This window comes from Podarcis gaigeae (assembly GCF_964106915.1).
Source record: "Podarcis gaigeae genome assembly, chromosome: 1".
Lineage (NCBI taxonomy): Eukaryota > Metazoa > Chordata > Lepidosauria > Squamata > Lacertidae > Podarcis > Podarcis gaigeae.
The window spans coordinates 106,375,040-106,401,705 of NC_139678.1; the positions used below are offsets into that span (position 1 = coordinate 106,375,040).

The 26,666-nt window shown below is 40.1% G+C and overlaps 2 protein-coding genes across 14 annotated transcripts in view; one reads left to right on the forward strand and one right to left on the reverse strand.

The window, feature by feature from the left end:
• TANC1 (tetratricopeptide repeat, ankyrin repeat and coiled-coil containing 1) overlaps positions 1-11,085 on the forward strand; it is a 129,044-nt gene extending 117,959 nt beyond the window's left edge. For both annotated transcript variants that reach the window (XM_083703616.1, XM_083703617.1), the window contains 8 exons: positions 2,080-2,213; positions 2,749-2,872; positions 3,137-3,312; positions 4,957-5,089; positions 5,847-5,938; positions 7,317-7,463; positions 7,828-7,928; positions 8,494-11,085. In XM_083703616.1, the coding sequence (XP_083559742.1) occupies positions 2,080-2,213; positions 2,749-2,872; positions 3,137-3,312; positions 4,957-5,089; positions 5,847-5,938; positions 7,317-7,463; positions 7,828-7,928; positions 8,494-9,916 (2,330 nt within the window). In that variant the 3' untranslated portion in view covers positions 9,917-11,085. The remainder of the gene's footprint in view (positions 1-2,079; positions 2,214-2,748; positions 2,873-3,136; positions 3,313-4,956; positions 5,090-5,846; positions 5,939-7,316; positions 7,464-7,827; positions 7,929-8,493) is intronic.
• The window catches only part of WDSUB1 (WD repeat, sterile alpha motif and U-box domain containing 1), a 46,875-nt gene that overhangs the window by 6,147 nt on the left and 14,062 nt on the right, over positions 1-26,666 (reverse strand). For 6 of the 12 annotated variants that reach the window (XM_083710744.1, XM_083710750.1, XM_083710746.1 and 3 more), the window contains 6 exons: positions 25,520-25,553; positions 23,749-23,789; positions 23,375-23,481; positions 22,301-22,480; positions 16,903-17,043; positions 10,568-12,415 (listed from right to left, as the gene is read on the reverse strand). In XM_083710744.1, the coding sequence (XP_083566870.1) occupies positions 12,237-12,415; positions 16,903-17,043; positions 22,301-22,480; positions 23,375-23,481; positions 23,749-23,789; positions 25,520-25,553 (682 nt within the window). In that variant the 3' untranslated portion in view covers positions 10,568-12,236. Of the gene's footprint in view, positions 1-1,405; positions 1,661-6,980; positions 9,246-10,567; positions 12,416-16,902; positions 17,044-22,300; positions 22,481-23,374; positions 23,482-23,748; positions 23,790-25,519; positions 25,554-26,666 lie in introns of those variants that run through there. The other 6 variants (XR_014557695.1, XR_014557696.1, XM_083710751.1 and 3 more) reach the window with 3 other exon arrangements.

The following is a 26,666-nucleotide window of genomic DNA, read 5'->3' on the forward strand; positions in this document are numbered from 1 at the left end:
TCCTGTTTTCCCCTCTTGTACTTATAATGCTAGTAGTCCCCTTGTTCTGTGGATTGTTCATGCCTAGCTACACATTTGAGCTGCCATTTCCTTCTGGCAGTTTGGACAGAACGCTTTCCCTCCCAACAGTGGCATTTTGAGTGCAGAGATTGCTAGCTGAGTGTTGCACTGAGATCACAATGCCTATAGTTAAGCAGAGCTGCTTAGGATGAATTGTCACGTTGTCAAAAATGGTCTACAAGTCCTGAAAATTTGATAAATTCAGATTTGTGCCTTGCAATCTGGGGACAGATTTTTCAGAAGGCAGCTCTCTGTTTCCCCTCCCCCTTTACATTTTTAATCATAGACCAGGATTGGAAAGGGACTGCCATTTAGTGTTGCAGCAGATGCTTTGCATGCAAAAACATTCGATATTCAATCCCCGGGGAAGACTCCCTGTCAATATGGAGCTAGGAGTCCTTAGAAGGCAGTTTTCTATATTCCTAAACTGTGTGTTTTGGATTTACAGAAATCCTTCACAGATGTCAATGCACAAAAGACAAAGTGCCTATGGCACAGAATCACATTAGAAGTATCACCTTGTACACAGCAAAATGTATTGGCCACCTTACATTGTTATACATTTCCAACCATTGTTTGCCCCGTTTTCCAAAATTTCTCTTCCCCAGTTAGCACTTTCCTCAACATCTTTGACAATAGACCGAAGATCTGCCAAAGATCATATTAGTTTTCCTATAGGGTAGTAGGCGGGCCTCATATTTTCCATTTTCCATTAGTAGTTTTGCTGTTCATTTAGTGTTCCCCCCCTTTGCTTTTTAAAGTTAGAAGCGGGGGCAAGCTATTGTTGGGTACATTAGACATATCAGAGATGGGCCTTTTCGGAATGGTCAGCATTCCTTAACATAGCTTTCCTGAGGATCTTGTTTGTTTAAGCCCACTGCAGGCTATTCTTCAGTCCTGCTTATTTCCGAATATGGTATACTTGAGACACACTGGCTTTTTGTATCTTAAGTGACCCCAGGAGCTGTGGGCGATAGTGAGATAAGGCACAGGGGTGTTTTTTTTGTTTTTATAACACAGCTATAACCTTCGTGTTATATTCCCAGCAGTTATAAAAAATCTGTTTAAACAAAAACAAAACTGTCAGCTTGTTTGGGTCTACATGCTCAACCTAATCCTTAAATTAATAGTGCTACCTTGTGTGTCAGTTGCCATTAAACAAAAATCTTATTTCCTGTGGACCAGCAGATGACTGCCTTTGCTGCCAGGGTTACAGTGAAACGAAGAGATTAGAACTGTAGAATCATAGAACTGTAGAGTTGGAAATGACCCCAAGGGCCATCTAGTTCAACACCCTGCAGTGCAAAAATCTAAACTAAAGCATCCATGACGGATTGTAACCTACATTATTTTTTTAACAGTTGTGAGAGTAGAGAAGAAATTCTCAACCATTGCTGTAACTAGCATTACAGGTTGCAGTTAGGGGGATTTTTGCATATTGCAGACTTTCCCAGGGATTGGGAACCTCAGGCCAAGGGGTCAGATGTAGTCTTCTGGGACTCTCTTCCTGGCTCTTGAGACTCCCAGTGACCCTGATTCGTGCTCTCAAGGGTTTGTCTGGCTGGAATGCATCCTTGAACTGATCTTGCTTCTTGTTTGCCTAGGTGGATAATAGAGAGGGAGTGGGTGGGTTGGTGTATCCACAAAGTAGCCTACTGCACAAGGGTAAAATTTGCATTCATTGCTCTGGCATGTGGCCCTGGGCGGTGGCAAAAAAAGGATACTCGATGGTCCTTTGGTCAGATTCAAGAGAGCTATTCTTACATTCTTAAAAGGACGTCTTGCCATTCTTGAGCTGTAGGAAAATTTTGAGTATCCAGTACCGTGTCATTTTAATGAATGTTAGTATCTGGGAATACAAAGGGGGGGGGGTTGTACAAGAGGAAACATTTATTGGTTGTTGGACTAACTGCTGATAACTCTCGGGAGGAATCCATAGAATGCTTTTAGCTTAATGTCTTCTCTCAAACTTGTTTTCTCTTTAAATCTGATAAACTAAAACCTTTTATTTCTTTTTAGCTTTGACTGCTGCTGCTGGGAGAGGAAAGCTGGAAGCATGTGAACTATTACTTCAACATGGTGCTCTAGTAATGAGAACTAATAGGAGAGGGATCCCTCCCCTTTTTTGTGCTGTGCGTCAGGGACATTGGCAGGTGGGATGAAACTTTATTATTAAAATGGCCAGTTTCAGCTTAATTTGTTAAATGAAGGACACTTCTCTAACCTGCAGGCCTCCAGATGTTGTGGGATTCCAAGTCCCGTAAGACCCAGACAGCATGGCTGATAGGGATAATAGGAACTGTAGTCCCAATGACATCTAAAAGACCACATGTTCGCCATCTCTGCTTTAGATGGCAATAGACTTTTTTGAACTGTTTTGAAAAAGCTATTAATCCCTAGGGCATTTGATTATGAAAACAGTGGCCCAGTGAGGAGTCTTGTTGATCAAATAAAGATACAGTACTGACTTGAGTGCTGCTCTGTTAAAGCCACATAGATGAATCTAAAGAACAAAGAAGCTATGTGTTTTATGCTCCACAAGCATTCTCCTGCAGTTATTGGGACTTGGGTATGGGGTATGGTCAAAGTGTGAATTGCTCTTGTAAGGATCAGGTTACATATTGCCATTATTTATTCTAAGGTTGTGATTTTACAGTACTGTGATGGGAACATACTCACTTTTTTCAGATTGCAAAACTTCTGCTGGAAAAGGGAGCTGATATAAATTTGAGTGACAAGCAAGGCAGGACACCACTCATGGTAGCTTCTTGTGAAGGACATCTGAGCACTGTTGAATTTCTCATCTCCAAAGGTAACGAACACACTGTTCAAGATTTTTTTCTTTTAACTTGCCCTATTCACTTTTCATGCCTTTTAAGATAGATAAGCGAGCCTGACAGCTCAACATTGAAAGTGTCTTGCTGCAAGTTTTATGAGTTAATGCTGAAATTACATCATCTCAATAGTATTGAAGAGAAAGTTCAATAATTTTTCACTGTGTTTAATTTTTGGCTTAATGTGGGGCATATTTTAAGTCTCCCCCTTCAAAATAATGTATTTTTGGTTTGTGTTTTAGGTGCAGACATTTCATTGCTGGACAAGGAGGGCCTGACAGCATTGAGTTGGGCTTGCCTCAAAGGACACAAGAGTGTGGTCCAGTATTTGGTTGAGAAAGATGCCACAATAGACCAGACGGACAAGAATGGAAGAACCCCCTTGGATTTAGCAGCTTTCTATGGAGACTCAGATATTGTAAGTCAAGTCAAATACTGGGCTTGCTATAAGCTTTCACATTCTGAAACTAAGCCAGAGCACTGAGATCTTGCCAACTAGAATGCTAATTAAGCAAACTAGCTCCCCTTTTCGTGCACTTGAGAGCGTCACTAGAGATGATTCACCAAGAAAAAACTACTTTTTTAATGTAAGAGATACCTAATGCTGGGTACCTGTTCTTCTTCACTGTGTAGAAAGAGTCGGGGGGGGGGGTCCTTTTGATTCTAAATAGTTTATATTAAACAAACATCCAATGCTTGGTCAAAGTATAAAATCTTTCACCATTGATTTTTTTTAAAAAATTATCAAAATCTAGCATAGATGCATATGGCTTTTTCTACTGCCTTACTTTCTTGGTAAATGACTCTTAACTGTGAGTGCCAGCACAAAATGGCTGCTCAGGGCAGGAGATTTTTTTTTGGGGGGGGTGATGTTGCTCAGTATCACTGAGTACTGTCACAAAAAACACTGCTTACTGTTAATAAATTATATTAGTCTGCTATGACTCGAACAGGATTTGTGAGATGTAAAGGGATGTTTCAGAACTAATAAGTATTAATATATTTTGAAATGTAAGAAATCTTTGGTTTAAGAGTTAAAAGCTCTTATAAATGGATTCTGTCTCAAAGTAGAACAGGATCCATCAATTGGGCTTACCTTGCACCTTATATAAGCAATAATTTACACTGTAGTCTCACATGTGCTCACTTACAACTTAATGAATAGATTCCCAACGGCCTGCATTTAAATTGCACTAGAATGTCACTTGTTGGGATAATTAAAATCATAATGTGAAAAATGCTAAACATGTGAGACCCATACTAAGGAAATATTGAATTATCACACCAAGAACCTGTTTCCCACTATATAGTCCCAGCATTACGACTTAAAAAAACCAAAAAGCTTTTAACATAGGAGCAGTAGCAGTCTTCATCCGGCACCTGAAGTTGTACGTATTAACACTAGGCTATTTTTGGCAGCAAGTGTGTTGCACACACAGCTGGAATGCTAATGCTCTATATGCGAAAACCAAACCTTGAATCTGGCTTGATGGCAAAGGAATTATCAGTGCATATCTTTAAGAGCTGGAAGTATGTGGCCTTTTGATGTCAAAACTAACACCTAAGTGGTTGCATTTTGCACTAACTGCAAAAATCTAAGTGGGAAGTTATTAAAGCTTGGATCTCTGCAACCAGACTATTTCTATTTAGGAATGGCTACAGCTGGAAATGGGCACTCTGCCACACACAGCACAACTGCCAAGGGGCCAAGCAGGAGCTCCCCCCTCTATTCTGAAAGGTTCCTTTATAGGTTAACTGTACTAGATTTCCCAGATTTCAGAAACTAACTTGAGCTGTATGAATTTACGGTATGTATATCTTTGAAGGTGGTGTTTTCTTAATGTTTTATTTCAAGAGCTGCACTAAAAGCCTTTAAACACTGATGGTATACGAATGGACATAATCCATTAGGAACGTCTGCATCAGCTGGAATAAGAGCAGTTCAAGGGTGTATTATTGCAGTAGAGCTTGCGCAAGAGAAGTTCCTGGTGTGTTGCAGCCACTGCCACAAACACGTTTTTTATTTTTAAATGTAATTTCTCTGTGTTTGATCATTTTATAGGTGCAATATTTGGTAGAGAAGGGTGCAGTGATTGAACATGTTGACAATAGTGGGATGCGCCCATTGGACAGAGCAATTGGATGTCGAAATACATCAGTGGTGGTCACACTGCTTCGAAAAGGAGCCAAATTAGGTTAGTGGAAAATAACTTGTACTGGCCAAATAGAATGGCTTTATTTGGGAAGAAAACAATTGCTGACTGTTAAACCATCACATTAAAAGTCCCATTGTATCCTAATAATATATAAATTAATTTTATAGTGCTAATAAAAATACCCATCTAAAAACATTGACATTTTCCAGCAAAACTGGTTTTTATTTAAAATTGTAGTAATTTAAGCTTACTTAGAGATGTTGAAATATTAACAGCCATAGTGTAGACAGAATATTTTTCTTTTGCACTTGTTTATAGCTCACCTTTCAATATACAAATCCTTCCACGCTATGAAAAAACAAACAATATGTATTTATTTATTTTCTAAATTTTATGCACTACTTGATTGTTAAAAAAACCTAACAGTGGTTTATAAAAATAAGACAATAAAATGATCAGTAAAATAGTTAAAAGCAACTATTTAAAATATTTTTAAAAATTAAAATCTCCAATAAACTAAAAACACAAATCAACCTTCTACATATCTGGGTAGGCTTGTCTAAACAAAAATATTTCTAGCAGGCACCATAAAGAGTATAGTGAAGGTACCTGCCTGGCATCAATAGGCAGGGAGTTCCAAAGTGTAGGTGCTGCCACAATAAATACTGATTTATATTTAAGTGACACCGTTACAGAAGAGAAATTCAGTTCAAATCATTAACTATCTGGTTGTTCACAGCTAAATTTCATTTGAAGAGTCCAGTATAACATTAAATGTTAACCCTTCTAATTCCAGGAAATGCAGCATGGGCCATGGCTACTTCGAAACCTGATATTTTGATTATCCTACTACAAAAGCTAATTGAAGAAGGAAACATGATGTACAAAGTAAGTGGCAGATACCAGTGGTTCAGGTGCCAAACTACTCTTGCAGTACAGTTCCATGCATGCTTACTTAAATGTAGGGATGGTAATTACTCCTATGATTGTAATCTTGGGCAAATGATAATTTGTATTTGTAAATCATCCTGAATGTAGGAGAAGGCAGGGTATAAAGAAAGAAAACAAACTTTCATGTGTAAGTAGTACAGAGTTGCTTACTGTAATGGTTGTTCAAGTACAGTGGTACCTCGGGTTACATACGCTTCAGGTCACAGAATCCACTAACCCAGAAATAATACCTCGGGTTAAGAACTTTGCTTCAGGATGAGAACAGAAATTGCACAGCAGCAGGAGGCCCCATTAGCTAAAGTGGTGCTTCAGGATAAGAACAGTTTCAGGTTAAGAACGGACCTCCAGAACGAATTAAGTACTTAACCTGAGGTACCACTGTAGTGGTGTCTGCAGTGATACATTTGCAATTGTTAGGTGCACACCACAGAACATAATGTTCTAGACTATAATAATAAGAAAGGGAATACTGTATGCTATCCCTGACCCTTCCTCTCAGGTTTAGCTCTTGTTACCAGTTCCTGTCCATACACACATGAACCCCCTAACTTTCTCAATGTCTATAAAGCTACTGATTTGTGGAGCTTTACTGGGAACAATTATGCACTGAGTTCTGTAGCAGAAGTGGAAATTCCTGTGTGAACAGGGCAACTTTGTTGGATCCAACTCTTGGAACTCAGTGGGACTTACTTCTGAGACATTAAATAACTAAACTTCCACAGTTCCTTTAAATTTTATTCCAAGTAGTTTCTGATATTATCTTACTGGGAAGTTGCACATTAGGGGATTGTGTATTACTGCTATTTAACAGTAATGTACAAGACAGGACACTGTCTAAACTGTAAAGAAATAAACCTGTGGCATGAGGTAAATTGCATGAAAAGTCCAGAAAACTATGTTAGTGTCTTCTGCAATAATACATTTACCTATATCCCTCATGGTCCATATATGTGATGTGGCAAAGCTTCGCTTACACAGAGTCAGGCACTAGGTTTTATTATTGACTAGTAAACAATTATACAATTAGTATCCAGGATATACATTCCACACCAAGTCTCCAGTTCAAGAAACTGTTATGCATTGTATATGCTATGGCAGGAGGGGCAGGTCCTATTGGCAAAAGAAGAGCCGGATCTAACATAGGGAAATTGCTGAATAAAATGTTGCTCTTCTTTTTTTTTTAAACCATGAAATCCAACATTCAAATTTGTTAATCTTCTCACCAGCGGCATCTGTTAACAAGTCAGTTTATTTTTCATTTGAAAGCAACATTTAAGAATCAAATTGTCACACTTCTATGCTCTTCACCCTGCAGAAAGGGAAGATGAAAGAGGCAGCACAGCGGTACCAGTATGCCTTACGGAAGTTTCCTCGAGAGAGTTTTGGAGAAGAAATGAAAGCTTTCAATGAGCTCAGAGTTTCCTTATATCTAAACCTCTCAAGGTGCCGCAGAAAAACAAATGTAAGTTCTTTTGTCCAAGTTTTAATGCATTGTGACTGACTACATGGAGACTGTAGGAAAAATTGATGATACCAATTTTAGGTGAATAGATCTGCTAAAGAGTGCTTGTGTAGCTTTTCAGTCAGTATGTGCTATCATGTCAACTTTTTAAAAAAGTGATGTGAATAAGCAATATTAATACTACACATCATCAAAACATGTCAGCAGCACAAATTACAAGAGCAGTTAGCAGAAATTTGATTAGGATGATACCATGAGGACTCTTGCCCAGTGCAAAAGTGAAATGGCCAGGCAGTTCCTCTGCACTGTAATATTTCATTGCAGTAATTTTTAAATTGAAACTGTTTTATGCTTATTCCGGCAGGATTTTGGCATGGCAGAGGAGTTTGCTACCAAGGCACTTGATCTCAAACCCACATCCTATGAAGCGTATTATGCTAGAGCAAGAGCCAAGAGGAACAGCAGGTACCAACAGTTGCTATGCAGCAACAGTTTATTTCATAGTAATATTCTCTTTATTATATTTGCATAACCAATATGTTTATATTTATGGTAATGGAAACTGCAGTCTTGTGGGATACCAGGAAAGGGTTTGCAGTTGTAGGACAAATATTGATATTTATTAAATTATTATCTCTGTTGGGGGGAGGGGTAACTTCACGTTTACCTAAACACTAATTTTGGAGAGAATGGGGGGCAGGAATAGGATAATTTTGTACAAGGTGGTGGTTTTTGGTAAAAATGCCACAAACAAGTATCATTCCACAAGAGCAGAACAGGGAACAATTACTGTGGCCAGCACTTTGTCTGTGGTGTTCAGCTTAAATTCAATTCCTTCCCCTCGCATCAGATTGCTTGCAAGTGTGCTAAAAAAGAGGAAAGGGAGCAGTCGTTCTGCTAGGGCCATGAAGTAACCACGTTTAGTTCTGTTAAAAACAGTTTTTGCATTTTTGTCATCTATAATACTTTCCCCCAAAGGTAATCTTTTATAGAAAAAAAAATTGTGTTTGGTTCCTCCCCAACTTCTTAGGCAATTTCATGCAGCCCTTGGTGACTTGCGAGAAGCCATAAAGTTGTGCCCTGGAAACCAAGAAATAAAGAGGCTTCTAGCTCGAGTTGAAGAGGAGTGCAAACAACTCCAGAGAACACAGCAACAAAAGCAGCAGTGTCCTCTGCCAGCCCAACCGAGCAATGACTCTGACAATGAGGGGGAAGCTCTTGTTCAGGATCACTTCAGTCTGGAAGAGATAGAAGAGGAGGAACTTTTGCATGAAGACGAGCCTGGTACGTCTGGGCAGAGGCTGCCACTTTCCCAGGCTAATACATCAAGCAGCAGAAACTCTCAGGAAGGCAGCCAGCAGAAATTTAGACCCATATCCCCTCCAAACAGAGCAGGCAGTAAATTCCTGAGAGAGCCTGGCTTAACTATGCAGCCCACAAAACAAGCACAGATAGTAAAAACCAACCAGCACCTGAATTCCGTCCAGTCTGTGGCAAGAACTGGATCTAGTCAGTCCAGCACAAAGACTCAGCCTCTTCAATATCTTCCTCCAAGCCCTGTGACCTCCAGGCACCTCACAAATCCAAGCTACAATAAAAGCCAGCATTTGGATGGGACAAGTACACTATCAGGAAATATCACCACGGGCAATAACAGCTCAGCAGTATTCAGTGAAAGACCGACAGTAGTCCAGGTTCCCTACTTGCAGCATAGTGATAAAGGCTCGCCTCATTCCTTCATGAGTAAGTCCAAAACGCATGAGAGGCTAGCTGTCCACACTCCTGCAAACATCGAAAACATAGGTCCATTGCAATCTCAAGGAACTGGTGAGTTAAGGCAGCAAAACCCTATCTGTCCTGGTCTGCTTTCTGTTAGCATGGTAGCTTCCAGCTCAACAAGCAGCCTGTCCTCAAGCAGCAGCTTCTGCGAGAGTATAAAAGGGCAAAGTCCAGATATTCGGCTCAAGGAAAGCAAAGGTAGTCAATGTCAGAGTGGAACAACAGAACATAGGCCTCGGAATACTCCCTTCATGGGTATCATGGATAAAACTGTGCGGTTCCAGCAGCAGCAGCAACAGCAGCAGCAGCAGATGAACCTATCAAATCGCAGTTGGCATGGCCAAGCTGCAGAAGGGTTCCTGAAAAGTGCTGGAACGACACTGACTTTGAGCTGTGAGCAGTTCTCTGCCAAACATGCAGGCAGCTATGGCAATCCTGCAGCTTGCTCTTCAATACCAGGAGAGAGTATCCAGAATGGAACTCAGCCTAAAGAACTAGAGGAACTACAGTGCCAAGCATCTGCCTGCTCACAAGATAGCAGGATAGGTAAGCCTGTGGCTCATTTGTACCAGGAAGTTCTCTCTAAACAGCACACTCAGCTTAATAAAGACATTCATTTGAGTCACGTGACTTCTACAAAGCCAAAGCGATCTTTCGTAGAATCTAATGTCTGAATAATGCTAGCCATTTTATTACAAACTAATAATAGTGATGAACCATCTCCCTGGTTGTTAAAGTTAGTGCCTAGTAGCATATAAGTTACTGATATTAATCACTAATATTTTACAGGGTGCATAACAGAAACCAGATCATCCAGCCACTTCTTTAACGCTAAGACTGTCCACAGCATGCCTGGGACTATTAATCAAGAGATGAGTGGCCACCATAGAGTTAAGAGCTATTTGTTTATGTAGGAGGATATGTTTTTTCTAAGAGAGGATTTAAACAGGCTTGCCTGCTTAACTAGACTGGTCAGTAAATCAAGCTGAGTCCTTTTGAGAAAGGCAAACACAATTATTTTGTACAGCCATGTATATATGTTACTGCTTGAAATGAATTAATTCCTGCAAGGTGGTGGGATCCACAGAACATCCAGATCTGTCCATGAATGATCTTTATCAGGAAGATTTAGTAGTATTCCAGTTTCATAAGGATTCAGGTGTAAACCTATCACCTCTGTGCAAATCATTCAGCAGCCAATGTGCAACTGAGGTTGACTTTCATTACTGCAATTTAGGAGGTAAATTACAGGATATTTTGCATGAATTTTGTCCAACATCCTGGTTATTGCACTGAGTATATAATTATGACATGTTAACAACATATAACAGCACTTTACATAGTTTATTCAAACACCTTTTGAGGTGCTATGTCAGTACAAGATGGAGGATAAAGAGGAATACAAGCTTTGCTAGCGTTTTTACAGAACACTCAACAAATGTCTGAGGAGTATAGCATGTGCATTTACTTTATAGGAACGACATCTAATACTTTCCTCAGTGTTTCACAGTGGAAAAGCTTTCTTTTCAATTTCAAGGATGTTTTCAAGATGGGTAGTTTGTAAGGACATTCCTGTGAGGTTGGAGTTATACAAGCTTGGAGTATTCTGTTGCCCTTTAACAGTGATTTCCATGTGTACAGTATGTAGGTACATTATAACAGCATTCTTGTGTGATTTTTTAAAAAACTCGCAATTTAAAAAATGAATTGTTATTCTCTACTCTAGCTTATTTATTGTTTATCTTGGTATTTGTACAATCTTATTTTATTCTCTTGTTCTGTAGATCTATTTTTTGCACAGCTACTGTATTTTCCCATATGAAATAAAAGACTATTAATATAATTTCTGGTTGGGTAGTATACATACCCTTTCACTGATCTACCTTCTCCAGCTGTTGTGCCAGTCAGTCATCACTAATGCAACTTTAATAAGGTAGGAAACCACCTGGCCCTCCAAATGTTCCATCATCCACAGTCAGCATGGCTAACGGTCAAGGATCATGGGAGTTGGAGTACAACAGCATCTGAAGACCTATAGTACACCCTTATTCTGTGGGTACCTCTCTGCACCAAAGGTATATCATAAAAAGTTATTGACATGTCCAAATACTACTGTCAACAGTGCTGGCTCTCCAGAAGTCCTCACTGAGGTAGCTACTGCATACACATGGCTGCATCTTCAAGCCCCTTAGAGTATTTATGAACATCAGAATTGTAGAAAATAGCACTGAAGATGATGTGCTTATTTAATTAGCCTTAGTTTGAGAAGTTTGCCATTTAGTTCTTGGACCATGCTTCACTGAATATAATAGTCAACTGCTAATTAAGAAAGCATGATGTCAATGTTGGCTCCTAGCCAAAATGATCCTGCCATTCACTGCTGACCAGTACCCATGCCACATCTAATCAGGGCATGCAAACTCTTCAGCCTTTTCATCCTTTATACTAAGCCCTACAGTGCTCAGTATACTTAGCTGCATGCTCCAAAATTAAACTTTTGTTGACAAAGTTCTTTACATATTTTTAAATGATATAGACAAGAGCCTATGAAAGGTCATTTTAAAAAATGATTTCTTCCAATAATTCTCATTAGGCCCCAAAATGAAATACTTAATTGTTGCAGCTGCATAATTTCTAAATTATATTTATTATTGAACATAATCCAGCATATGCTTGGCTCTTCTACTGAAATTAATGGGACACACAATGCTGTGGATTTGGATGTCCCACGTGCATGTCATTAACTATCAATGGAAGTTACTAGATAACTATATAAAATTTCAACTTTAACTTGATTGTGCTTAACATGATTTATACTTGCACCTATAAGTTATGTTTTTTATGTTAGGTAGCAATTTGAATTCTGATCAGATTAAATCAAGGGCCTGAATTTATACAGAGGTACAGTGAGAGGCCACGGCACAAATATGTTTGCTGTTGTATTCACCTACCTTCAGCTTCATTCCCACTTATTTGAAAGAACAATCATGCTGTTTAGGGAGACTGCTTTTCATTATATTTTGGCTGAGTTTCCAACCAGCGATTGATAGCCATTTTCAAAGTTCTGTTTGGGGTAAGTATAAGTCTCTGAAGAGGGAGATTTGTCATGGGACTGGAATTCCTTTTTTCGGTGATCCACTTTTCCATTGCTTCCTTCTCATAGGAATAGCCATCTGAAAAGAGAATTACAAACTTTACTGGAAAAGGGTATATGCATGCATGCCTGTCAGGGGTTCAGGAGCAGAGGCACAAGAGAGGGAGGAAATGGAGAGCGAGGAGGAGGAATCCGAGGGGGGCATAGGCAGTGACAGTGGTCAGAGGGATTCCACGAGCCTCTCCAGCGAATCGGAAGATTCACAGAAGGGAGCGCCGATGGCCAGGGCAAGGGGGGTGCCAAGGGGGAAACCCCAGAAGGAAGGGGCCAGCGGGGACTCCCAGAGCAGCAGTTGGAAATCAGGACCAGCTTCCCCACCAGAGCGCAGTGGGGGGGAGGAGTCCCAGGAATCGGGACCAGTGTTCTCACTACCAGCGAGAGGAGATGAGTCAGGATTGACCACGCCTCCATCGGAGAGCGGGGAAACGGTCAAGAGGAAGGTTACCGGCTGGGCGCGCGCGCCAAGTTCAAATGTACAGGCGAGCGGCACAGCAGGCAGCCCGGATAGGGAGCCAGGTCCTAAAGCCCGCCGGAAGGAGGGGGAAGACTCAGGGGGGTCAGCGTCAGAAGAGTCCAGAAAGGAGGAAACCCCAGGGAGCAGAAGGACTCTAGCAGAAGTAAGGCTAGAGTCTTAAACTGGTGTCTAGGAGGCGGAGACTCAGATGGAGCTTCGCCAGTCTAAGGTCTAGGACATAGAGTTGCACGCTGCGGTTTGGAAATGGAAACTAATCTTCAATAAAGACTTTTATATGTTATTACTGACTAGCGTTGGTCCTCTGTGAGCTGGGACCTGGAGGCAACTCTGACAATGCCCAACAAAAAAACCTTAGACATTCTAAAAAATTGCCTTGGCAGAATACAAAGTTAAAAGACCGATATATAATTGAGCTGGGCAAGGTTGGTGCCCAAAACTTTGGAGAGCTACTGCCAGTTGCAGAAGACTGGAGAAAATCCATTTTCCCTTTTCAGCACAAGGGCTGCATTACAATTTGGCTCACCATTCAGGGACTGCATGCCTGCAGTGGCCAGGGCCAACCCTCACATGCACCCAGACTCTTGCCTCTCCTCATGCAGGAATTAAGCTTGAAAAAAGTTCTGATGCTTTTTTTAAAAAGTGTAAGTACCAGAAGGGTGATCTTTGTGGGCAAGGTGGTAGTGCATATGGAGGGAAGCTGCAATCCTCACATAGCAATTAAGCTTTCAGTGGAAGGCTTTCTTCTAAGTCAATTGCTGCACAGGAAGGGGGTTTAGTAGCAGTATTGGAGAACATAAGGAAGGCAAGAGATGATCTTCCACTAGCTACAACCCCCAGCAACAGGCCTTACAAAGCTTCCATTCACACCCACAGAGGTTTTGAAAAATCAAATCTTAATTACTGCAGGGAAAGAGCTAACAGGGATAATTCTCCACCTCTGCAGTAGACTATCCTGGGCTAGTTGGAGCCCGTGGTTGTTACTATATGAACACTGGAAGCTATTTCATGCAGTGAAAACGACACTTGGGTCTATCTGCTTGAACATACAGTAAATGAGATTGCCAATAACCTACCCTCCAGATTGTTGTACACCAGGGATGTCCAGCTTCAAAGAGACTGTGATCTACCACCACTATAAAAATACTGGCAGTGATCTACCCATTGGATTGAGCAAAGTTGTTGAGCCTTTTTGGGGTGGGGGGGGGTGATCAAACTGGATCACACAATCGACCAACAACAGCATCAGACAGCATGACCAATCACCAGGGATGATGGAAGCTGTAGTTCCCAGCATTGGGAGGGAACAATGGCTTTTGTAAACAATGTAAGCATGAATACAGAACTCCCTCACCGTATTTCCATCAATAGGCAGGGGCAGACTTGAAATCACCACAGCATGTACATTCAATATGGCACTGGAGCTCTTTGCAACCCTGATGTTTTTTGCAAATACTTCTCCAAGTCACAATTCTTGTAAAGTGGACCCCACTCCTTATTCTTGCCCCCTTTCTATTGTCTCAACTACAGTGGTATCTCGGGTTACAGACGCTTCAAGTTACAGACTCCGCTAACCCAGAAATAGTACCTCAGGTTAAGAACTTGTGTGGCGGTGGCAGCAGCAGCGGGAGGCCCCATTAGCTAAAGAACAGTTTCAGGTTAAGAACGGACCTCCAGAACGAATTAAGTTCTTAATCTGAGGTACCACTGTATAGGTAAAATTTAGATTTTTCTTTTCATTTTGCATACTGCAAAGTGATATGAATGCTATTTTATAAGATCAATAACTAGATACATTTACACCCATAGTTTATGTTGCCTGAACCATGGTTGCAATTGCACTCCTCATAGGGGTTACAATTAAAATAAAAAGATAAGACTGAACCACTGTTTTCTGTTGGTAGAGAAAAACATTCTCCCACCAACCTTCTCCAAACATTTGCTGAATGAAAGCTGGGATTCTATGCACATCTATTATATTACTTATTTTAATATGAGCTTTAAAATTGGTTTCCCAAAGTTCATCACAAAGCTGTCAAAAGAATCATCAGAGCTGCTATGCTAGGTCCCTTGTGCCCATTGCCTTTCATGTATAAAACAGAAGCACCGAAACAGTGACGTGACTAGGCAGTAAATTGCCATTGACAATCTGCATTTTAATAGCCCTCATTCAATACTGATGCTTTTTTAAAAAAATAATGTATGCATTGCTATTTTATTGTAAAAGCCATTGTTTACTTCTGCTTAAGTTGCATACACTTTCCCCAGAAGCATGAACATAGTTTTATTTGGACATTCGCTGAGCACTCATAAAAAAATGTGTGTTGGTTGCCTTTATCTCTTCCTTTTTGAAATAAGAGGAAGAAATGAATCACAATATTTGCATTTAGCACTTTCCAGCATAAGATTGATATCAAAGTGAGAAAAAGTAAGAGGCACTAAAATATTAATCAAACATTTACTGTAATATCTAATGCATTTTTTGACAGTGAGTACTTCCCATTGTGTGAGAAATGAAAGGTGACAACGGGGAAAGCAGGCGTGTATGAAAGAGTTCACATCTATGCTTTCAAACAGTAGCAGCCTGCTTCACTTCTATACCTTTATTTCCCACAACTACTTTTTTTTTGGGGGGGCAACAAAACTATTGCCACTGTTCTTCTTTGCTTTGTTTGTAGCTGAGAGCAAAGTGATAAATTCATAAAACATTGCAAGATACCATGAAATATACTGCTCTGAAGCACTTACAGTAGCTAATTTTGCTCCCCAGAAGTAGCTACGACCTGAAGCGTCTGTAACTTGAGGTACAACTGTATATTACTAACAACCTCTTTCAGCCATTGAGATCTAAAGGTAAAGGTACCCCTGCCCATACGGGCCAGTCGTGTCCGACTCTAGGGTTGTGCGCTCATCTCACTTAAGAGGCCGGGAGTCAGCACTGTCTGCAGACACTTCTGGGTCACGTGGCCAGCGTGACGAAGCTGCTCTGGTGAGCCGGCACCAGCGCAGCACACGGAAACACCGTTTACCTTCCTGCTATAAAGCGGTACCTATTTATTTACTTGCATTTAGGGGTGCTTGCGAACTGCTAGGTGGGCAGGAGCTGGGACCAAAGACAGGAGTTCACCCCGCCGCGGGGATTCAAACCGCCGACCATACGATCGGCAAGCCCTAGGCACTGAGGTTTTACCCACAGCGCCACCTGCGTCCCGCATATCAAGATCTACCAGTGATCAAATCGCAACCTTACAGCAACACAAGAATAATCAAGCATATGCACTCACTATAGTGCAATTCTCTATAGGTCGACTCAGAAGCAAGTCCAATTGGGTTCAGTAACACTCCAAAGCAAGTGGATATGGGAATGCAACTGAAGTTTGTGAACTAGACTTTGTAACAGAAAAGTAAATGTCTTATTTTCTGTCCCATTATTCCCAAATATCATTATATGATGGCCATTCAAATAAGAGCAATTGCGTTCTGTAGGGACTTGTATTGGCACTTAGAAAATTTGAGCACATTATTCCTTTTTTTCAATTTCACATGCAGCTCTACAATTGTTTTGTTACTATAAACTTCACAGCAATGAATTCTCTGAAACATTTTAAGATACGCCTTGTTGCATATCATCATAAATGTTTAGATGCAAAACTAAAACCCAGCCTCTGGATAACTCATTGGGGCTGCCATTTTGTCTGGAAAGTAGATGGCAAAAACAGACAAAATGGCAGTGTCCCTGTGACATGTCTATCCAGCAAGCTGTTGACCATCTGAACAACCCCACTAGACTGTGTAGATAAAATGGCATTCTTGGGCACAGGGACTATGCAAAGCCATAAAGAGCCTGCATGCAAGACTTTGCTGTATTTACCAGAGGAAAGGTTTCCCTTGCTGTTTGGGGCAATGCTATAACAATATTGAGCACTAAAAGTTTCCTGAGTAGTTTTATATAATAAAGATAAATTATTAATACCTGAGCCTTTTTATCTGAACTGAAATAATAAAAACATATAAATCACTTTCATCACACCTACCTGCAGCAATGACTGGCTCTCTCATAAGCTCCCTTGTTATGGGACATAGGAATTCATCAGGGATACCCAAACAGGCAGTTTTCATTTCAGTTCTCAGCTCCTCAATGTTACGCAATACTTTACTGCGAAGACCTAGCGATTCTGGAAAGGAATTCACAATAATGGCCACTTCAGAGACTTCTTGGTGCCACAATCAAACTTGAAAATGCTTATCTTATGCATATATTGCATAAAGCAGTGGTTCCCAAACTTTTTGCCCCCTGGATCATTTAAAAATCACTGGTGAACAATTTAATTATTTTTCTGCCTGTCATACCAATTGTAATGCACTGTGCTAGATGCTGTATGCTTTTAATTGTATTTTATTGTATTACAATTCAAATTGTAAGTGTTCTTTCCACAAATGCCATGGAGCACCTCTGGTATATGTTCATCTCTTTTTTTCTGTAACACTAAAAATGTCTAAATGTACCAATTGTGATACCTGGGCACACATTGCCCCTTCAAACATTATGGTATATTAGAAGAATAGCCCAAATGCTGCTGTTGTATAGTCTTTAAAGATGTCCTGAGACTACGGAGTGAGGATAGGGTAGGGGTAGGCTGGAGTTCTCTTTTTCTGTCATTCTCTGATGCACCTAATGTTCCCATAAATTACTGTATTTTTCGCTCCATTAGACGCATATTTTTCCTCCTAAAAAGTAAGGGGAAATGTCTGTGCGTCTTATGGAGCGAATGCATTGGACAGCAGAGGGATCCCTCGGCTGCCACTACAGTAGTGAGCTGAGGGATGCCTCCACGGCCAGAACCATGGCTCCCATCTGTCGCTTTAAAGCGAGAGCTGTGCAGAGCCTGTCAGCGGCTCTTGCGGGAGGAGGGACGGAAGGGCAGCTCTCGCTCTTGCTCTGCTGGCTTCACAGCAAAGCTGTAAAGCAAGCAAAGCACCTGTCCCGGTGTCGCCTCCTCTTCTTGCTCCGGAGTCACCGCGCTTTACAGCGAGGCAGGAAGAGGGATGGGCAAGCAAAGTGAGAGCTGCGCAAAGCGGGACAGAAGCCGTGTAAGCGGCTCTTGCTTTGCTTGCTTTAAAGCAAGAAAAGTGAGAGCCGCTTACACGCTCTGCACAGAATTTTTTTTCTTGCTTTCCTCTAAAAACTAGGTGTGTCTTATGGTCAGGTGCGTCTTATGGAGCAAAAAATGCGGTAATTGTAGGGGAATAATGTAACTGCGAAGACTAAAAGGCTACTTGCAGATGGGAAAATAAGACACACACCCCAGCAGATTTATTGCTGAAATATTGTAAGAGTGACTGTAGATACTGCAGCAGCATAGCACTATTTTCAACCAATATCATCCAGTGAAGAACCTGACAGGAGAGCCTTTTAAATCACATTGCAGTCAACTTCGGCAGTATAAAGGTATTCAAGCAAATAAAAAACAAGCCCGTTTCAAAGTTGTCATTACAACTCATTAGCAATGCTCAGAATTCAGTCAGCAAACTATTAACGAACTCCCAAACTGCTTAGATGCCCCACCACAATCATTATTATTTGAACCTTTTGTTACTTTCTATGTGGATTCTCCTTCACATGTGCAAAAGAAGAGCAGCTGGACTCATTAACTATGTTTGTACAGGAATTCTAGTGATGTTTTAGAAAGAAAGAAAGAAAATAACAGGTAGAAGGAGGTAGAGATAGTGGCTGGTGGGTGTATTAGCATACCTTTCCTTAATTCTAATGTGTAACCACATTGAATTTCAATGAATGTGAAAATCCTGTACTTTATTTCCATGGCCTTTGCTGTCCTAATTTAACTAATGTTTATGTAGTTACATGGCAATTAGCTTAGAAGAGAGGCTGGTTCTATTTGCATGGTAATAAAAAATTGTTCCAAAGAAGTGTCAAAAACAATCAAACAGACTAATGAAATGCTATGTAAACCATCTGCTGGTCACCAATTCAATTAAAAAAGAAGAAACTAATGTAACAGGACGAGCCTAGCCAAACATGTAGAAGTTACACATGTTTTATCTCTATATGCTGTTGATTTTAATATTCTTTTGAACATCTTTAGAATTCTTGTTAAATAGTTTAAAACAGATACGTAATGCTTAATATTTTTGTAAACCACTTAGAGGTTTTCTTACAAGCGGTATATACTTTTTCTTATAAATAAAGTTAACTAAGCTAATATGGTGCACCTTCTAGGCAGGTTAGACTACACGTGAATTTTAGCTTTTAGTTTCTCCACAGCATTTTGTCATTAGATGAGCTCAGGGAGCACCTGAGACAACAGCATGTGTCCTGTTCTACCATGAAGCCGGGAGGCAGCTGGTCTGCACAACTCTGCTAATTTCCAAACACCACTAGAGTCCACAAAGGAGACTGCCTAATGCTTATGGCTGTCTATATTATATTGTGATTGTGGTTGTTTTGTAAACCACTTTGAAATCATTTATGTGGAAGGTGGCATATATGTGATTTAAAACAAATAATTTATGCTATAACAATAGCTTTTTCATGTGGGGTAGAACTTAAATAATCAGATACTTCATTAAGCATCTGGTAGGGCAGAACACCATTCCCAACACACACATATACGTATGTGCCTATATCTGTATCTTCCTGTGATATATTCTATATTGTATTTATCACATTATGGGAAAGTCCATTAAGTAATATCTGCTATTGTCTTATTATGTTAATATTGTATGAATTATGGAGGACAGTGAGCTCTGCTAACTAAAATATTTTAAATTTTGTTTACCCAGTACATCACATAACTTGTCTCATTATGACATGCTCTGCCACATCTTCTATTATTTTCTTATTTGTAGCTTATAATTAGTTCTCAGTGGTGTCATTAAAAGTCCTAGTACTCAGGCAACAAGCTATTATGTTGATTTTTCCACAGTGGTAGTGTGTACGCTAGAGGTCAGCCCAGCTAGGGACTTCATCTTCAGTCTCACTGCTTTTAATTTTCATATAAGCCAACTATCAGCATTATCCTATTAGTTTCAACTGATAAGCTTGGAAACTTTTGGCCTCCTTGAATAAATAAATGCACACAGAAGCAATTCCTCTTCCACTTCTTAAAAAAAGTTTGATACAGCATGTAGTTTTTTATGGGTTCCAACTTTTGGGTGACATACAGAAAGAAGGTAAGGATTAATAGTGAATTTTAAAGGCGAAGGAGATCATTCACTCAAACAGCTTCCCACTGAGGCAGTGGCTGTGCCACCACTACTAGGCAGAGGAAAAACCAGAGAGATAAGCAAGACCATTGAAAGGCTATATACACACATACATTTATAGCACTGAAGAAAAGGGCACATCAGAACAGTCTGGTAACTTGTGTCACCACCCTCATGTTCATGGCACAGTAGAAGTGAAAGCAACTTGCAATCATATAGGCCCATCCCCTGTCCCATCTAGCTGTCCCTTGCTGGTTGGGGCCAAGGGAAGTTGTAGTCCAACAATATGTGGAGGACAGCAGGTTGAGGAAGGCTGTACCCTATGGCATAATTCTCCACGCATAATTTAATCTACTTCATAAAACTTAAAGAGTGGAAATCAAAGAACAGTTCTTAAAGTAGACTATGACAAAGGAACCCGATTCAAAACAAGTTATACAAGCAAGCAAAACAAATCATATGCTGCAGAGTAAGATGAAACTTACGGGCCACAAGACTGGAGAATGTTCCTTGAACACTCTAGAGACAAAAGGGTGTTTGAAAATACAGATCTAATACTACAAACATGCAGTCAGCTGTAGCTCACTGCTGCATATGGAAACCATGTTGAACTCAGTGTGTATATGAGGAATGGTCCTCAAAATATATATATCTTCCATTCAACTATGATGAGTGGACAACTTTCTCCTCCCTCCTTGTCAATAGCCATATTCCCTTGGTGGTAATCCGATGGGAGTCTGCATGATGGCAATGGGCAAGACCAAAGCTGAAAGTATGCAGGGTTGGAACCATAAAGGTGGGGCCATTCCTTTTCTACTACAGTGGTACCTCTAGTTACTAACTTAATTCGTTCCAGAGGTCCGTTCTTAACCTGAAGCTGTTCTTAACTAGAGGTGTGCTTTCACTAAGGGAGCCTCTTGCTGCCGCTGTGCTGCCAGCACACGATTTTTGTTCTCATCCTGGGGCAAAGTTCTCAACTCAAGGTAACTCTTCCAGGTTAGCAGAGTTTGTAACCTGAGGCATTTGTAACTCGAGGTACCACTGTACCTCCTTTCCTCTCTTTCTGTTACCCCACCCTGCCTTGGTTTCTCCCATCACCACCCCACTCCTTGCCACTCACATGAAATTAGGGAAAGGGGAAAAATCCTAGTTCTTCAGACAATCTCACTTAGTAGTAGGCCATTTATAGCAAAACTATTTATGTTGACTTGGAAAAAGAGAATAGAGGGAATGAACTCCTAGGTTCATGAAAAAGCTAAAAGCCTCCTGACTTTGAGCTCTGTACTCATTTATTTGAATCAGTTTCTAATACTACAGCCTGGATAAGGTCAGTTTATATGGTCATTTCAAGAACAACAGAGCCACCGGAAACCAGGCAATAACTGTTTTGCGCAGGGGCTGCGTTCCCGACCCACACGCACATCAGTGGAGCACGTGTAAGCCTGCCTCGTCCCCTTTTCTGGCCACTTCCAGGTTGTGGCAATGAGCACATGCATTGAACACACCTAAAACAGTTGTTGCCTGTATTAACTACAGCAGCCTTTCTCAACCTGTGGGTCCCCAGATGTTGTTGAACTACAGCTCCCATCACCCCTAGCTAGCAAGGCCAGAGCTCAGGGATGATGGGAGTTGTAGTCCAACATCTGGGGACCCACAGGTTGAGAACCGCTGGACGAGAGGAAAAGCAGAGCCAGATAGCTCTGCCTCTTTTTACAGAAAGCACTAAATGTATGAATTGGGCTGTGAATTTGTGTACTTGGGCTTAACAGAGTCAAACCACTACTGCAATACAAATTTACTAATTAAAATAACCCCACATGGCTAGCACAGCACAGAGTTATTGTGCAGCATTGATTCCTTGGCATATTTTTTAAAGAGAAGAAAAAACATTATTTCTCTTTTTTGAGATCTCATGTTAACGTGAAATTATAGTTATCGTTAGTAACAGGAAAACACCAAATGCAGTAGTGTGAAAATATATGTTATCTCTAGTACTGCCAAATAATTTTTCAAGAGTGATATTCACAAGATGAATAAACAGCATTAACCAACCTGATTCCCTCCAGATATTTTGGATTACAACTCCCACCATCCCTGACTACTAGCCCTGAGAGTTAGAGTCCAATAGCATCTGCAGGGCACTATGTTGGGCAAGGCTAGCATAAAAATCCTAAAAGTATTAATAAATATTTATCTTAACATTCTTACCAATTTTTAAATCATCAGCCAAGCTCTCTTTTGTAAGATTAAGAAGTTCTTTCCCATCGATGTTGTTCCTTTTGAAAATCTCAACTACGTCTTGTAAGCCATGTGTGCATAGCCAAGATGAAACCTCTTCTTCTGACCAGCTCTCTGCAAATATCTTTGGCTCCTCTATTGCTGACCTTTCTGGAGCAAATCAAAGGAAGATTTTATACAAGAAGAACGTATTTCAGGTGAAACAGCCCAGCCTTTAAACGTTGCTCTAAACTTGACTCTCAGTGTACATTTACACGTTACAGAGTGTTACAGAGTGTAAAGTGTTACAGAGTGTCCTTGACTTGTTAGAAGACAAATGCTGCTTTATTTTAAAATGGCACAGGATGTCAATCAAATCAACCAAAGGCCTGGTTAAAAAGGAACGTTTTTGCCTGGCGCCTAAAGGTGTATAATGAAGGCACCAGGCAAACTTCCCTGGGAGAGCATTCCACAGACAGGGAGCCACTGCAGAGAAGGCCCGTTCTTGTGTTGCCACCCTCCATACCTCTTGAGGAGGCACATGAAGAAGGGCCTCAGAAGATGGTCTGGGTCGGTTCATATGGGGAAAGGTGCTCCTTGAGGTATTGCGGTCCTCAGCCATCTAAGGCTTTATAGGTCAAAACAAGCACTTTGAATTGGGCCCAGAAACTAATTGATAGCCAGTGGAGTCGAACCAGGATCAGTGTAATATGCTCAAACTGTCTTGCTCTTGTGAGCAACCTGGCCGCTGAATTCTGCACTAGCTGAAGTTTACAAACCTCCTTCAGAGGCAGCCATACATATAATGCATTACAGTTATACTTGAATTGCATTGGTAATTTATTTAACATTTATAAGGATTTTCTGCAGTCTACATTTCTTGTAGCACCATGGAAAAGACCTGTCTTGAGACTTTGGAAAGCCACTGCCAGCCAAAGTAGTCTAGTCAAGATGGACCAATTATCATACTCGATATAAGTTTATTCACATTTCATATAGATTGTATCTTAACAAATGGTGATGTAAAGTTTATAAAGCACACGACAAAAGCATTCCTTTACTAACCTTTCAGATGTTGCTTTGGTTCAAACTGCCAGATGTTCACAGATTTATCCATTGACCCTGTAGCAAATAGTGGCATATCTGGTGCAAAGGCACAAGTTGTAACATATCTAGAAATAAAAGTAGCTTGTTAGATACATTTCACATTTTACATATCACATTTAAAAAAAAAAAAAAAAATTTACCTACCACCAAAACACAAACAGTGAAACTCTTCCCCCCCCCCCCGGCAGCTGATACATCGGGTATACATAATCAGTAAGAACATATTCAAATCAACCATATGTACAATTCTATATACCTTAACATTCCTCCCTCCACAATTTTAACTATTCCCCTTGGCTAATATAATGAAAACTGTTGTGCTAATATCCTACCTAGTATGCTGAGTCAAAATGTGTAAGATGCTCCCAGTGTTCTGCCAACAACAAAATATTGTGTATGTTAAGACAAACAAAAATACAACTATAAGCAATAATCTAAATTTCTACTGGAAAATGTCTACTGAAAGTTTCACAATCCAAAAAGGACAGATGTAAGGAATGTATTTACAGATGTTTACAACTAAGGACAAGGTAGTTTGAACAATTTTCCTGAAATTACAATAGAATCATTAGCTGTGGCAGAAGAAAATTTTTATAAATGCATAGACATCCCTCATCTTCCCACTTAAGAATTCTACCACTTAATATTACAGATGAACTGATCACTTAACATTTTATTTTATTTTATCACTGAAGATTATTTATCTAGAATTAAGCCACACATGAGAAAAAGCAGGAAGTGGAACATTACTAGAATTATGCTACAGAATAAAGACCTTGTGGTAAGCATACTTGGCCACTAGATGCTACCCTTCACAAACATATCTAACATTGTTTTATAACAATTACCTTCCTCTTAATAAAAATAGGATCTCTAAGCAGTATTTTCAGAAGTCACTAGATTCAGTTCCCAAAAGAAACATAGGACATATACCTCCCTAAGTGATGCCTTCACATATGTTTTAACCATAAAGGTTTACGGCACAATAAATCTGTGAGTCTAAGTTGCTACATATGCCAACATTATTTCTGTAACAGACTAATGAACATACCCTCTAAAACAAGTGTGGGGAACATTTTTGACCAGGCAAGCCAAATTTTTATCTTCCTCTAACCCACAGAGATCAACTTTGATAGGCGGTCTCCCATTTGTCAATCATCTGATGCTATGATGGCATCAGGTGACTGATAGATGGGTAGTCCCACCCAACTGTCAAAGTTGGCCTATGGGGAAAGTGGTCTGCTTTTCCCCATAGAGAACATGCTAGTGAAGCAGCACCCAGCAGAATTGAACCCTCCACTCACCAGTTTAATGCACTTGGCTGCAGGGATCTGCTTTGCCACCATATTCTCTGCAAAGGAATGCACTGGTGAAGCAGATCCCAGCATAATTGAATTGCTGGGTGCTAGGGTCATATTCCCCAATTAAGACCAAATCTTAATTGCTACTCATTGTTTGTTTCTCTCCAATTTTGATTCTAAACCATGAGCCCAGGGTCAGACAACACAATAACTCAAGACTGGCTTGTTATGTCCACAGCAAGGCAGTAGAAGTTTAAAATTATGGTTTAGTGTGACATGTGAACTAGTAAAAAAAAAAAAAGAGGTATTTCCTTCTCCAACTCAATCTTTCCAAGTGCTGATTGGATTATAAGATACTTGGGAGCCCAGCTCTATGGAAAGCACATGAAAAAATCAGGTGCCTCACTTGAATTTATTTGGGTCAAGATTATTACAAGATGTGCCTTTAGAATATTTATTGTTCAGGTTCAAACAAAATTATGAAATAAAAACCTGAAATTACATACTGATAATTTTCAGAGGTTGATATGCTGGTGCACAATAGCACCATTTACTATGCTGACTTTAAGATGTAAACAAGACAGTGAGCTATTACTGTAATTTAAACATTTTATTATGTTTGCTTAGCTTCTCAAAATGAATAATAAAAATATGTTAACAGTCCAACCCTATGCCCTGTTTTGTCTCCAAGAGTAAAGCCTCCATCTAATTGCAAGAAGTCCTGCACCACTGAAAAAAGCTCACAATTCCTTTACTACATTGCTTTTCTTGCAAAATTATGATTAATATCTTACATACTTACAGTTTCAAAAAGCATTACTGTTTTGTCCACAGATCTAGGAAGAAATAAATTAAATTGTGTATATGTAAGAGAAATGTAAATGAAATACAGCAACGTTTGCCTTGCAACAGAGATAAGCAACAGTTTTATATGCAGCTTTTACGTGTACCAACTAAGTAAGCTGAAATGCTAGCACTCATATTAGAACTCACTGTGGTATTCAAGACAGTGATTCAGGTTTTTTCACCTTACGCTAACATATGGAGTTCTGTCTTCCTTTGAAACTTCAAGAAAATGAAAAAAGGTTGGTAGAATAAGAACGGTATTGGGAGCAAGCTGTTCTAAATGCCAATGCCTTAAGGATGCAACTGAGTATCTAATAATCAGCAAAGCATAATCACCTCTGCTACACAAAGCAACAACATTTCCCAAATGCTTTTTTGCCTATTCAACTTCACATTTAGCCTTATATTCTGGATAGCTTTGACCTGATCCTCAGTTGAAGAGGAGTAGTGAAAGAGCTGTCTGTGCTCCAAATTTTGGCAAAAGCAACTCAATATACTACAGAAGGTCTCATAATAGGAATCCACTGTGTGCAGAACTACTGCATAGAGAATGATGTTTCATCATGAATGGATGTGATTTGTTAAAGAATCCACTACCTACAGCTCGAGAAATTTGCTTAAGGCAAATATCACCCCATGTAGCTCAAGCAGCAAGCTTGACTGAATACACGTTTCCCTAAATTTCAGTTTAGTATGATGTGCAAGAGCCACAGCCCTCCCCACTCCCATGACTGAGAGTTTAGCAGCTTTTTGTTTTCCCTTTTGTTTCATTGTGGTTTGCCATGTTGTCCAGAGCAACCAACTGTGGTTAACAGTATGGTTAATATTAAACAAGTCAACTTCAAAGATAGCTTGTTGAAATTAACCAAAGTTACTGCTAACCACAACTGTGGATCCACTTCTAAATTCCTCCTTTCAAATGCAGATGGGCGGGGGGAGCGCATGAGTCTGAGACTGGCTGCAGCCAACACAACGTATTTTAAGTGTGACGTGCAAACGTGGCCTTTAGCTCCAGAAAAAATGTGGCATTTGTATGTATATGTATAGCTTACAAACCTATTAAAAAGTGTAGGGGAATTGGCCCATTGTGTGTTGTGAGGGCA